We start from the raw sequence: 14655 nt of genomic DNA, 5'->3' as shown, positions 1-14655 counted from the left end.
GGGGGACACACGGGTTTTTCTTCCCCCCCCCCCCCCCCCAAAAAGGCTTCTAGCGTGACTCCCGCTTCTACACTACTCCCCTTTCTGGAAGGAAAAAAAAAAAAACAAACAAAAAACCCCAACAAAACCCAAACACTTTTGTCTATGTGGTAAATGAGTGCTAGTTAAAATTAGATGAAGTGTTAGCTGTCACAGCGGTGTGCTATAGGTAGCGTAGCGACCACTTGGTGCAGTGGTTGGAAAAAAAGAATGACCACCCTGTATTCTTGGCCCTGTGGTTTTTTGCTTGTGTTTGTTCTCATTCATCTGCAGGACAGCTGGCTCAGTTCTTCTTTTCAGAAGCTGATGGAAACCTTAGTCTAAAAAGAAATAATAAGTAGTACTTCAGTAGAAATAGATGGTCACTGATGCAACTTGAAACCTCAGCTCCTTTGGTTGCTTTTAATTAACTCCAAATATTCAACTTGCTTCCCACCTTGAGAAGCTGTTATCAAATAGTTTCATAACAACTTGTTTGGAGGTAAACTAGAAGGTATCAGCTTTTTTTTATTTTATAAAAGAGAATTATTTACCAAGCCATCAGTTACAGAATCTGTTAAAAATGATTTCACATACACTAAGTAGTTTACTGAACAACTGTTGAATGGTGTACTGAAGGGATTTGAGGTAAGATTCTGAAATTCTCCATACTTAATTAATCTATGAATTTATCACTTCATCTGTGATGAATTCAATCAGTCAACCTATGCATTTATGTCACAACAATCTCAAAATGGTGCTGACTTGTGTTTGGGAAAGGGACAATTGTATTCAGCTTTTTAAAATGTATTACAGACTCTTCATTCAGTAAATGCCCCCGGTAATACAGAATCAGAAGAATCTAGGTTGGAAGGTGCATCTGGTCAGATACCAGTATTGCTGTATGGCATTTCAACTTTTGTCTGTGTACTGACTTTTCCCCTTGATGTAGTGTTGTTGTATTAGGAGGGTGAAGGTGGGAGGCAGGAATTTGAAAAGACTCATTTAAACATCAAAGAAATACCTATTCACAGAAAGCAAGCAATTTTTAGGAGCCATGGTACTTTTGTGTCAGTGGTTTCAGATGTTATAGTTATTCATATTTATTATTTTCTTTACTGAGGACTTGAAAACCCTTGATAGCTTGAGAATTTCTAATTGCATGAGAGCTGGGAGTAGCTATGATGATGAGAGGGGAGCAGCATGTGAAAAGAACCAGCCTCATTCTCTTCTTTCCGCTTATTTTTGTATGAGCCGCGTATAGCGGCCTTCAGGAAATCAAACGCTGCATTCTCCAGAGTATGTTGATGTGAGTTGTTTGCTGGGCAGGCAGGTTGGGTTGGTTCTTTTGCAGCCCTTCATCATGTGGGGATGAGGAAGAAGCTGTAATTCCATGTGCAGTTTTCCTGCAGGACTTTCCAAGGGCGGAGATGATTGCCACTTCTAATTTGGCTCCATATTCCCAATGACAGTGTTCAGTGACATGAAACTCGCTTCTGAAAAGGAACCTTTTCAACATCTTTAAGGTCTCTTAAGTTGGGTGATAGAGAAATTCATTGACATGGAGATTTTGTGTGGACCTTCTCTAGCTAAATTCTGTTCTGAGGAAGTATTGTATGAGAGAGAAGTGTGGAGACCATAGTACTCATCTTGAAAGTTTGAGGTGGTGGTTACATTCTGGGAAGTTTCCACTAAAAGAAGAGCGGAATATATGGTTATCTGAGACTTTCTCAGTCGTCATCAACTAGCCCTAATGTAGTGGTATTGTAGTGTACCTTGAGCGATCTGAAACCAGTAGAAAGTGATAAGTTGTTAAATGTACATGAAGGATTTTCATTGTCCTCCCACAATAAAATACAGAATTTATTTCCTTCTGATAATACTTACAAAAAGGGGTTTTTTTCATATCACTGCGAGCTGTACAAGCCAGTTTATAGTATCAGGCTTGTGAAACTTAAGTTTCACATGTCTGTCTTCTGCCAATGCTTCGTGATAACTGCAAAGTAAATAGTGTCGAACTTGACTAAATGCTTGCCGAGAGTTGTGGAGAATTCTTTTTGCTGATGCTTACCACAGGCTACCTTTATCTTAAAACTAGTACCAATCATGCAGGTCTTAACCTTATTAAGGGCAAATTTTCCACTTTTAATGAAAGTTCCATTTGAGATAAATGCACTTTTGGTGGCTGCAGCAATTAGAAAACAAAAAAGCAGCATCAGGGAAGCATGCATTTTGGTCATCTTGAGTATGACATTTTATCTTTTTTTCTGGTGTTTTCCTTCTTATTTTGCACTGCTTTGTCCAGATGTGCTCTTCTCTTTGTCCATCCTAGCTTCCTGCTCCTCTGTTTCCCTTTTAACCCTACTCTTCCATTCACATCCCACATCGTATCCCTTGTCCTGCATTGCTTAATTCCCTTGTACTCGTAGGTTTGTTGCATATATATATATGGTGCTTAATCTTGTGGTTCTGGGGTGGGGGTGTGTGTGCATGTGTGTGTGTTGTTGTAGAGCTAATCTCTGAAGGTGTAGTTTATTTCCAGGCATTCCTTTGGGATGCTGAAGGGGCAGGTGGGAGCAAGGGACGCTTTTCCTCAGGCTGGTTCTATCTCCCTGTAGTGTTCTGAGGATTGGAGTGCAACTTAACTGTTGGAACCCCGTGTTGTGTATAATGGATAAATGCAATTTAATTTCTGTGAATGGAAGATGGTGAAAAAAGCATATTCCATTTCATCACAAAAGGTAGTGGCCATTAGAATCACAATTATAATGAAGAGTTAGGAATTTACATAAATAATTCTTTCCTGCGTGTTTTGAAACCCCTTAAGTATTTTGTGTTGAAGTTTATCAGATTTAAATCATGGTGTAAGGAAATATTCTCTCTGTCTTTCCAGAAGGGAGTAATTTTGGCATGTACAAAGAAATATTTATATGTAAAAATGTATTTAGTATCTTTGCTTAAAGTGTGCATAAATTGTGTGATGAACCAGCTCAGATGAAAATCCTATGCTTTTTGATACTTATCGTTTCAGATACTTCTGGGAAATCGTCAGCACTCTACGTTGTAAATGTTGAAAGAAACAGTAAAATTATTTATACCTGGAAGGTATGTCTGTCTTGCAACTTAATAAAAATATAGCTGAGAATAACCCCATATATGTATCTTGCCTAACTGAGTCCTTGTAGTTCAAAATTTTTTGCAGTGAGGGTTAGAACATGAAAACTCGACTGATGACAACTTGCAGGGTTGGGCAATGGGAAAATACCCATCTCCACTTCAGACTAAGGTTAAGAATGATGAAATGGAGAGTAAAGTACTGACCTGATTAAATCCGTAGGGGTTTTGCTCTTGATTTTTTGGGGGGCCAGAATCTCACCCTGAGTGAAATGACATTTCTTTAACAGATAAACTCTTCGTAAGCAGCACATTCTTTTACCCTCAGAATTTCTTAGGGAAGTCTGGCTTAAATTCATGTGCACTGCTTTAGTTAAATATGTTTCCTCCTACCAATATATATGCTAAGATGCCATTTATCTAACACTAATTCTGCTTTCTCTGTTCTTTGTTACTTTAAGATTCATCTGTAGCACTTTATTGCAAGTAGTCTGAAGTAACTGTTGTTTATTTGATGTCTTGAAGTATGTAGAGCTACCCTTTTTAACATAGCATGCTGCACTCCATGGCATATGTATAGCTTTTAGGTTGAAATGCCTGTAGTTCCAAGAGATTTTTATATGGTTTGAGAAGGTTTCCCCTTGATGAGACAAACTGTGCTGCTTTTCTGTGCATCTCAGATCTGTAGACCCAGCTGGATTCTGGAGGATCTTGGTTTTTGAAGAGTACGGATTAGAGATAGCAGACTCCAGTAGAATAGGACTGCCTTTTGTTCCCCTCCAGCTCAACAGTGCTAAAACTCTCCAGCTTCCCTAGGGTTAAGGGAAGACGTGAGGTCTTCATCAAGGTATAATACACTTTAACTGTGGGTGGATGTTTCCTTTAGTACAAGCATAGGGAGGGGAGTCTGTACAAGACAAAAGTAACAGTAAAAACAACACTAAAGAATGTGTCAAGTTTTTCCTTGCTCAAAACTCTAGAAAGACTTAATGAAAGTAACCCATCTAGTTCCCAACAGGACATCTGTTACTGTGTGTGTGTGATGTTCCTGCTTTCTAGCATCTGTGGAATGTCACCATAAGCTTTTTTGGGCTTCTGACAGTGGAGTCCAACTGCCTTGTATGCTGTTCACGCTCTTGCAACTGGCACAAGGGATGGGTTGTAGCTCAAGGTTCACACATCTAAATGTAGGTGTTTGCCTGCATGCTAGGTATCAAAGCTCCCACTCTGGTCAGTAGGGATCTGAGCAAAACCATTGGCGGAGTTTAGAGAACTGGCAACTTGTAGCCTATACTTTGGGAGGAGGAATGTGGGGTGGAGGAGGTGGGCAAATAACCCACTAGATTTCATTGACTGAATAGGCTGATGACTCGCAGGAGGATTTGAACACCTAGGCTTAGTTTCCTGAACCTGTGGGTAAAGGCTGCATAGGAAGTCACTGAAAATGTTCACGGTAGTTTCTCTTTCCTAATTTGGGGAATAAAGTGACCTCTGCAGCCTGTGGTAAGAATGGCTGGATGACAAAGCCTGAGAACTGGAACTAACAAACTGCGCAGCTGTGCTGCAGTTTGCACCTCTCAAATGCCATCCCAAAGAAGATGCTTCTACTTCTCTTCCTGTTCTCTTACCATGTTAAAGCAGTCTGATCTTTTTCTCCTGAGTGAGTCAGCCTGCTGAAGAACAAGCATCTATTTATTCTTCTGTTGGGAAGGATGCTGACATATTTTGTTTACTTCCACTATAACTGTTTTTTACGCTTGTTAATGGGTAAACTGGAAGATACTTCCTGGAGTTTTCTCATGAAGAACAAATGTATCTTAAGGTGGTATTGCATTAAATGTATGATGCTTCTCCCACAGAGAAGTTGCTCATAATGTGTTTGTACACATTTCTTTCTTGGATCAGTAGAACTTCTGCTCATCAGTTAAAAGTGTTGGTACCCACTTAGGTGCTATTGATGTCAATGGGAGTCAATACATCCACACTTGTCTGCTTGCATGATAAGAACATGTGGGTATGTCTGCCCCAAACCTCATGCTGGTCTAGGTGGCTTGTATATTGGTAGGAGCACATGTGGTGTCCCAGGCTGTAGCTGCATAGCACTTAGCCTGTGTCCTGAACAGGCTGGGTCCTGAGCTGCTAATGCTGTGCCTTTCCTGATGTCTATGCTTTTGTTAATTTAGTTACGTCTTTGTCAGCTGCAGTCACACCTTGGGACTGTGATACCTTAAACCAGGACTGAATTTTTTTTCCGCTCTCAAGAGTAGAATGCTAAAAACCAGCTAGTGTTGGGAGTATTGTGTGTCTGTCTTTTTATACTTTACTACTGACTTAACAAGGATTCAATCCAAATGTTTTCTTTCCTCAAACAGCCCATTGACAATGAATGGGTATAGTTCTACGGCTTTGGAGTTCACCGCAAACCTTTTAAGTGGAGTATCCATTTATATTTATATAGAAGAAAAAAGAGTCTTGGTGTATGCATCTTAGTGAATGACAAGTAGTTTTAGGTCCCAATTTGATCCTTAGTTTAAATTTTTACAAACTTGTTCTAAAATATAAGTATTCTTTGCTTTTTGCTATTCTGTTCTGCTAATATACTTCGTCACACAGGAAAGCTTACCTGGGGAAAACAGACTGCTTTTAGTGTCTGCAGTTAGTCCTTCTGTTTCCTTAAACTTATGTTGGAGAAACACGATGTAATTACAGCTTCTAAGAAACTACAGATCTTACTGAGTTGTTAAGGCAGTTTAATACCTCTTTCTCTCACTCTCCCCACTTCATGATAAACTATTTATGACTAATGAGCTACCACTTTCGCAAGACGCAGTTATATGTCTGTGAGCCTTTCCTGTTGGTTTTATAGCAGCAAAATTTAGCTGTGACATTGTCAGTGAGGATAGTGCACAAACAAGGATGTAAACTAAACTGAGCTGCCCTGGCTTGTTTCCTAATAGATACAAATAGAAAACAACCTTTGTCTGCTAAGTGGAAGTAAATCAAGTGCATTCTGCATGAAATCAGGGGAAGGTGGAGAATGAGCTTTATTTTCAAGCTTATTTTACGGTATTCTGTTGTACTGTAGTTTTGACAGCGTCTGTCTTTCATGACATTAATAGTTGGTGTAAAGAAGATATTTTTAACAGTGAATTCTAGTGCCCGCGCTTCTATTTTGCAAGGCAATGCAAGAATCTTCAGAGTAAACATGAAAACAAGCATCTCGGCTTATGCACAGATGTGGGCACTGTTGTAGTGCTGTTACCAGTCTTGTAAAGTATATTTTTTCAGTAGCTAAGCACAGAGGATGTTAGCGTTTCAGACACACTTGCAAAGATGGTTATTTGTGAAAGCACTTGCTTAACCTTAAATTAGGAGGCCTGAAGCCTGTGTCTTAATATAAAGACATTTTGTTTTCCATGTTTAAATCAGAAGTCAAAGACTTTTGTCATTGGCACAACAATAATGAGACACTCAGAAATAGACCCCTTAGGAAGAGAATACTTAGGCTTTTGTTTTAACTTCACAAAGCAAGAAGCCATAACTTTGTAAATAACCACAGATTGCTCCCCTCTCCCCCCCAAGCTGTAGTTAAAAACAATGATGCTCACTGTTTGAGTACAGGCCTATGTAGCTGGATTTAATTTCAACAGTTCAGCAATTTAGTGCTTATACCTAGAGTACATTAATGGACTTCAGCTTGATTTGATATACAATATATGTTGCCAAGCAGAATTTGTTTTAATTTTTTTTTTATTTTGAAAATTTAAAGCATGGTGAAAATTACTAAGAATAAGTTTTGATTTGAATAGTCTTAGAAGTGCCCCAAACAAAATTGTTTTATGTTATTACCAGTAAGCTAGAAAGGATGTGTATTATGTTTCTTTTCAAAGGCAGCAGGCTAATGGTGTCATCTGAGCTTGTGAAATATATTTAGCCTTCAAACAATAATTTCCTAAGGCAGAGCTGAAATCCTTTTTCCAGCCTGCAGCCAGATCACTGGAAGCTGTGTTTGGTGATGTTTGATGTTTCTGTGCTCTCGAGTTGGTGAGGTTTGGAACACCAGCCTTAAATCTTCCAAGGGCCATAGCATCCCCTTTCATTCTTGTACAGACATCTCTCTTCCTGGCCCTACTGCCTATAACTAAAACCAGTTTAGAACCGAAGTGAGAGAGGCACTTGGCTTATGCAACGGCTTGTGGGCTGTGAATTGGCCACATTTCAGCTTTATCCCATGTGTTACTTCTAAAAGGAGAAAAAAAAAATCTTTGTTCTCTTTCTTGCCTTGCTTTCTTGGAATTAGATAATTAACTGCCTGTTTATAGGACAGGGAAGTGTGTGAGGATGTGTGTCAAGGGGCGGGGGGGAAGAGGAGAGGGAGGTGGGAAAAAAATAAAAACAATGTTTAACTTTGTGTGTATTTACATTGCCAGTGCTGATTTGTTTTCATCCATAGGGAAATGAGAGAAATACTCACATTGGATTGTACGATCTTCAAACTAAACAAAATGAGGTGAGAGCAATGCCAGGCTTCTCCCTGGTGAAGACAGTGCTGTAATGTTTCAGATTTTGATGCCTTGCAACACGCTTAAGTTATGTCCTTAAGGAGTGTATGCTCGTTTGAAACGAAAGAGAGACCAGAGAAGGTATTCGAATGATGCTCAGTAGTATTAAGATGCAGAACATTACAGAACATCTCAATGACATGGGAGTAGTAAAGCATCGTGTCTGCAACCTTTTTTTCTAAACAACCAATTCAAGCCCTTTCCAGTCTTCTTCACACTGAACGTGTGTGCTAAGAAGTAACTGTTTTGGCTTTTCTTTGTTATGTGTGCATCCTCAGTCTGTTTGGTGCTACCATTTGTAAGAAATTATTCTAAAACTGAATGTACTGCAATTCAGTGGCTGGAGTCATGATAATGGGCCTTTACAGGTGTCCCTATAACAGTATGAAATGGGTGAAATTTTGTATTTACATAAAGGTCTGCTGTGTTGCTCTAGTGGCAACTTAGAGCTCAAAAGAACCAGTAAGAAACAAACAAACCAGAAAAAGGAGAAGTGATATAATTGAAGCTTGAAATATGGTTCTGGCTGTGAAATGATTTGTTTTAAAAATAAATACGGTGTACTGGTCAGCAGTGTTTTCCTAAGGAGGAGTAATCAGATGGTTTTCTTTATATGGTTAAAAAAAATAATTTATTAGCATTAATGTGTTTTTCTATAGCACCTCTATATGTTTGAGAGGGATCTACGAATAATCAGCTGTTCGGTCAACAATGAAAGGACATTATTGGGTAAATATGTGTTTTTTCATTAATTTTTTTTGTGTGTGTCATGGTAAAGATGATTTAGTTTAGGAGGATGATACATTTGGGTCTAGAATTACTTAAATCTATTTTGATCCATATGTTGCCCACAGCAGTCTATGCATTTTGGTGGATCCATCACCAAATAATGTAGGTAACAACATAAAGATAGAGCTGTAACGATATTGCTGTTTTGTTAAAATAAAAATCTAAGACACACTGACCCTTTGTTCACTTCCCCCTCCTGTATTTATACATGCCTCCTACATCTAGAAGAGCTTCTGTTGTTCCTTTAACATAGATGTTTTTGGTAAAAAAATTTGTGATGCTTGCTCTTCGAGAATGTTTCATAAGATTAATATCAAATATGCATGCTCACTGTGGTTGTTTTGGCTTTTCTTCCCCCCCCCCCCCCCTTAGCGGTCAGCTTCCGTCAATATACAGAAGAAGAAAGAGTAAGTCGGCTATTACAGTCAGGTACTACAAGTGGATTGTTTTAATACTGTTAGAAATACTGTACCCTTTTGCTTTTCCCCCCCCACATAATTTCTGTTTAGAAAACAAAATTGTGTATAAAAAAGAATGTTATCTAAAACATGTTCTTTTTGCAGTATCCAAGTATTTAACCTTGCTAATTGAAATTCATCCCATTAACAATGTGAGAGTCCTAAAGGCTGTGGATAGCTGTGTTCAAGTACAGGTAAATTATTCAACTAATCTAAATACAAACTTTTTAAATCCACTATGCTAGAGAGAAAAAGTGGTTGAGTGCAGAAATATCGCATGTTATCTTGCAACTGTTACAGAGATGGTGTGCCTGTGTTTCTTCATTGAATGAAAAAAATTAGAAACATCGTAAAATGTTTGATGTAGAATATTTCTCTGACATGAAGGCTACTTTTTTATTCCTTTTGAATCCTCCAAAGGTTGCAATTATAGTGATTGGTGACTATTAGTCTGTAATAATAGCTATTTTTATTAATTAAATATCATTAGTGTGCCTCTCTTAATTTAAAAATATGTAAATGTCCAGCTTAAAAAAAACCCACATTTTAGATAAGTGTTCTAAAATACTTTGTTTATTTACTTTCTTTTGTGAAACTTTCTGTATAGTTTCTTTATCCAGTTGAAGGCAGAAATAATTCTACAGAGAGTCGCCTCTTGCTAGTTTCAGAAGATAAATGTGAGTTAATATTTTGAAAGTACATTGTCATTCTTTTGCTTTAAGATGACCGGTTTAGATTATATTTTTGGTAGACTTTTATTGGAGAAAAAAAAAACAAACGGGGAAAAAAGGGCATGAGCTATTCTGGGTAGTCCAAATGTCTTTTAAAAACTGTATAATTTAATGGGATTTTTTTTTTAAATGTTAGCAGAATGGCCAGCTTTGAAATTACTTGCATGTAATAACTAGTTCATGCATTCATCAGTTATCTTTATTTCTAAAAAAGCTGAAATAGACTTTTATAGTATTCTATATTAATTCAGAGCAGGTCAATTGACTATGAGAGATGGATTGTGATTTAACACATGACAAGTGGGATAAGAATAGGATAATAGTTCCTTCAATTCAGCTAACTTTGCATGTTCAACCTATTATAATGGGAGGGAATGGATAGAGGTGGATACTTTGCAAAGGCTGTTTATCCCTTTTACCATTCAGTCTTATTACAGAGTGAGATCGCTTTTCCTATCTCTTTGGAGAGGCCCATCTTCTCTGCTAAGCGAGACACCAACCTTTAGGTAGCTGGACTTGGGTGGGCAGAGTTCACATCCTAGTATGTTCACATAGTGCTGTGAACTGTATCAGAAACATTTATACCATCTGCTGGGTGAAACTTGCACTCTTTGCACAGGCAAACTACCAATAACTTTTAGGAATTTTGCATGGGAAAGGACCGTGAGGTGGTGTTCATGCTAGGAAGTGGAACAGGGCTAGGGTGTAGTCTCAGGCACGGGCATGCAGCTCTGCGTGCTCTTTGTAAGTGTGCTCCTTGGCTTGGTTTGGCATGTTTCAGTTAGCACTCTCCCTGACGGTGCTGTGGTGATGTGGGCAGAGAACTGTTTCCAGAGGGGTGGTATGGCTGAAGCCACCCTCAGGTCAGTAAAGGAAGACAGTCCAGGCCTCTGCATAGGCACCTGTGTTCATGTATCACGGATTTCCTCTTACACTGAGTTGAACTTTCCTGGCCCTAATGTGTTCTTATAGCATTCCAAGAGGTGAGATTTGTTTAATAAGCTGTATAAAAGCATATAATGTATGTTTGTAATGATTTTTTTTTTCCATATTTTGAAGATATTGAACAATTTGACATTCATGTTGCAGAAGAAGAACACAAAGTGGTAAGACTTGAAAAATCTTGGGGTTTGAGGTTTTTTTGCTTTAATTGAAAATTTAAACATTTGTAATTTTAACTAACTGTTTTTGTAGTTGTATACTTGGGCAACACAAAGTATATCGAAAGTATTGATAGTATGGCAGCTTATGCAGCTAAACACAAAGCTGATTGAAAAACCTGCATACCATGTAATCTGTGAGGAAAGTTACTCATTTTATTGGTTTTTGTTTGTTGCTGAATGTGTCTGGGTGTTAGAAGTTGGGAGTAAACATAGTGTATATACATTTCTAAACCATTTAAAATCTTTGCAGTATCACCTTCCTAACTTTGCCTTTTGAGAGTCTGTGTGTCCCAGTAAAGGATTCATTTAAAAAACAAGCAAACAAACAAAAGACATAAAACTTAAATACACTCCAAGTACTGTAAATCTTCCGATCTCTTTTTCCCTTCGTCTTCTTTTCCTGTTTTTAACATGAATCTGTCTTCAACAAATTGTGGATGTTCTGCTTAAAAGACTTATTATTAATAAACTTACATCTAATATAGTAAAGAATTGTCACTAAAGCCACTGTTTTGGTTTATGGAGACAAGTGTAGGCTTGTAAGGAAAAAGTTAAGGTCCTGATTTTCAGTCACTTGGAAGTCCTTCATGGTTTTCTCAAAGTTTGTGATTGCTTTTAAAGCAGATGGATTTTATATGCTAGACTACAGTAGTGGAGTAAAGTCTTAAGAGTGTAATCAGAAAAAACAGATCAATCTGCTGTCCTTCTAACAAACAGATTTGTTTTGGTTGACATGGAATCTCCCTACATCTTTCAAGAGTGCATTTATACAACCCCAACAGTTTTCCACAATTCTAACCCTTTCCCTAGTGTCAGTACTCTCTATCACGTGGCTGAGAATTTGGACAGAAATCCCTTCTGTAGCTAACGAGTCTTCCTTCAATAGTTAATGTAGCTGGTTCTGAACTGACTGTGACATTTCACTTGTTTTCACTTCTCTGTGATGAAGAGTGCTGTCTGTTTTAATTTGTTCACTTTGAGCAGCTTAAGTGGTTGGTGAATTTCTTGCAAGCAAGGAAATCTCAAATAAAATATTTCATAGTAGGTATACCCTGAAAACTGTGCTCCTGATCTCTTTAAAATGAGCACCTTGCACACAACAAAGGTGGACTTTGTGGAGCTAACGAGTAGCATATTCCCTCTAAGCACCTTACTATTTGTGCCTCTTGCGTCATTGCTTTTCTCTTTAAAGCACAGACTGTGCGTAATTGTTACAGAACTTTATTTGATGACTTCTAATGTTCTTTCTTTCCCTTTAGGTGATTCAAAACTCAGGTCAGCTTCCAAGAGCCAGAGTTGCAGATGATCTCATTTGGGCACAATGGGATATGGTGGAACAAAGGCTCTTCTACATTGTTCCAAAGGTGAGATGAAAGTCATTCTAGTAGTTTTGTTCCTGCCTGTCTCATGACAGTAAAATTTTTGAGTGTGTGGGGTAATAATAGTGTGAGTTTGTTTTTCATTATAGTAGTCTGTCTTGTTCCTGCCTCAAATAACCTAAAGCAAAAGCTAGACTTGCCGTAACTGGTATTTATGTATAGTAAATTGCAAGAAGACTGGTGGTCTCAGTACTTTCTATAAAAAAGGGTGAGTTTGTTAGGTTTTTTGGCTTTAAAGAGGCCTTTTATTCAAAAGGATCTAAATCTACCAAAAACTGTCATGAGTATAATGCCTCTGATCTAGAAAATTCACATGTAGAAAGTATGTTGTATACAGACTTACTGAGTGACTAAATGAGGGCAGGTTCTTGGCTAGAAATGCTGAAACTCTTTGGGTTTTTTTGTTTTGACTGGCAGACTATTTGCACTTGATGTATTCTATGTAAATTAAAATTGATTTTTCTTAACTCTTCTTAGCCACCAAAAATATGAGTGTTAGGAAACAACAGGAAGTGAACTGTGATGGAGAAACGTATTCCTGTTTTTCTTTGAGATACCCTTTTTGAACTGACCAAAATAAGATACTGTTCCTTTTGCTATATAGGTAGTTATGGAAGACATTTTTTTAACTTTCTAGAATATGTGTGTGTATTTGAGACCTGTAATGCTGTGCTTCAGGTGGGGGCCCACGCAATTATAGATGCTTGTCAGATAATGATCTGGCACAGGAAGGAAGCATGTCATAGTGCTATTGTGGGGGGTTATATGTGGTTTTTAAAGTCATCTTTGTCCCCTAAGTTCTGCATATTTGTTAGCAAAGTGGGTTGAGTGTGTAGAACGCTGTGGAGTATCCAGTCACTTTTCAGTCTATATGATATGCTTTCTATTTTATCAGTTACAAAATACATCCTCTTAATTCCAGGAATCAAGGAGTACTTTAAAATGTGTCCAGTTTTATCCTGATGAAAGTTTTAACTCAATAGTAAGTCATTAGTATTTTATTATACAATGGTTTTGAGTTGGATGTAATTATGTGTTCTAGGCACTGATACAGAGATCTGTTTAGTGTCTTGTTCTTGGAACTTTTGCAGAGGGAAACTGGGGTTTGTTTTTCCGTTTGTTTTTTTTTCTGTTTTGTTTTGTTGGGTTTTTTTTTTGCATTGTATTCTTTTCAAGAATATATTCAGTCAGATTCAGATTGCGCCACGGTAAGGTTACTTCAGTGGAATTGCATAGCTATTGACCTAGAAGTAAGTGACATTCATGACATTATGTTGATCTTATACTCAAGTATTGAAAAGCAGGGTTATCAAATGCACTAGACAAAGAAACCACATAATAACTATGTGTCAGTTTTAAGTGAGACAGGAAAATCTGTCGTGGTGAAAGTATGGAGAAGAGAACATAAAAACTACAACTGTTGAACGTGTAATTGTTACTAGGCTTTTGTCCCAGTGGCTGAAATTTGCTCTACTGCAGGAGGTTAAATATCTCACAATTTATTTTCTTTTTTTCTTTTTTTAAAGAATCTCTTTTATGTTTTGGGGGGGTGATTAGAGGACGGTAAATAAACTTTGTTAAAATGTTGAATCTAGTGAAATATGAGTTTGACATGTTTTACTGGGCTGAAATATTAATCATAATATACTGACCTCACTAAATAACAGGTTTGTTTTCATTTTTGGTTAACAGCTGGAATCACACCTGGATATTTCTGTAAATGACACACGATTAAAGTAAGGGGGTTTTATGTTTTGTTTTGCTTTTCTTTTAATATATAGCATAATGTTTTACAAACCTAAGTAAAATTTGTGTCTGAACCACATTATCTTTGTTTAAAGTTGCCTACATAGTACTGGAACATACAAATAATATGAACACTGTGTCCAAACCTCCAGTTCCTCTCATTTTCATCAGGGTCAGCTGAAAAATGTAATTTAATCCTTGACTGCTTTTTGGTGCCATTCTTAAAAATTGTCTGAAGAGCTAGCTATAGGTTAAACAATCCTTCCTCTGAGTATTCTGTACCTATTTAAATTAAAATTTGTTTTAATCTAGGGCATGTTGTAGTGGTGATGTCAAAATTCCTGTCAAGGGAAGCTCTCCACTTTTAATTGCTGTTACATGTTTTACTGGGCAGTTAACCAGACCAGTAGCTCCTCTTTATAGCTTATGAGACACTGCCTGTACTCTTTTTCTCTTCCAGCATGCTATTTCCAGGCAGCCTGCACTTTCAAAGGCTAAGATTAGTCTGATTCTGTGTCTCCTGTGCACATGACTGCATCTGAGCTTGTCTCCTTAAGGCTCCCTTTTAACTGAGGAAAAACTAGTCAGGATGGTCTGACTCTCAGTTGTAATTCACCTCATCCTCATCTAGCTTCAGTCAGTTGAATTTATGTTCAAAAAGGGCCTGTTTCTCTTTATGAATAAAAAGGGAGGCC

The 14655-nt window shown here is 37.7% G+C and overlaps 1 protein-coding gene across 1 annotated transcript in view; it reads left to right on the top strand.

The window, feature by feature from the left end:
* GSAP (gamma-secretase activating protein) overlaps window positions 1-14655 on the top strand; it is a 47097-nt gene that overhangs the window by 633 nt on the left and 31809 nt on the right. The window contains exons 2-11 of the mRNA XM_010580923.1: window positions 3050-3123; window positions 7586-7642; window positions 8354-8423; window positions 8856-8912; window positions 9047-9135; window positions 9549-9618; window positions 10732-10778; window positions 12095-12199; window positions 13137-13196; window positions 13907-13950. Of these exons, the coding sequence (XP_010579225.1) occupies window positions 3050-3123; window positions 7586-7642; window positions 8354-8423; window positions 8856-8912; window positions 9047-9135; window positions 9549-9618; window positions 10732-10778; window positions 12095-12199; window positions 13137-13196; window positions 13907-13950 (673 nt within the window). The remainder of the gene's footprint in view (window positions 1-3049; window positions 3124-7585; window positions 7643-8353; window positions 8424-8855; window positions 8913-9046; window positions 9136-9548; window positions 9619-10731; window positions 10779-12094; window positions 12200-13136; window positions 13197-13906; window positions 13951-14655) is intronic.

Source organism: Haliaeetus leucocephalus, unplaced genomic scaffold (assembly GCF_000737465.1).
Source record: "Haliaeetus leucocephalus isolate CR32 unplaced genomic scaffold, Haliaeetus_leucocephalus-4.0 Scaffold751, whole genome shotgun sequence".
Taxonomy (NCBI): Eukaryota; Metazoa; Chordata; class Aves; order Accipitriformes; family Accipitridae; genus Haliaeetus; species Haliaeetus leucocephalus.
Note: the sequence above shows the minus strand (reverse complement) of the source record. Positions and strands in the feature narration are given on the sequence as shown.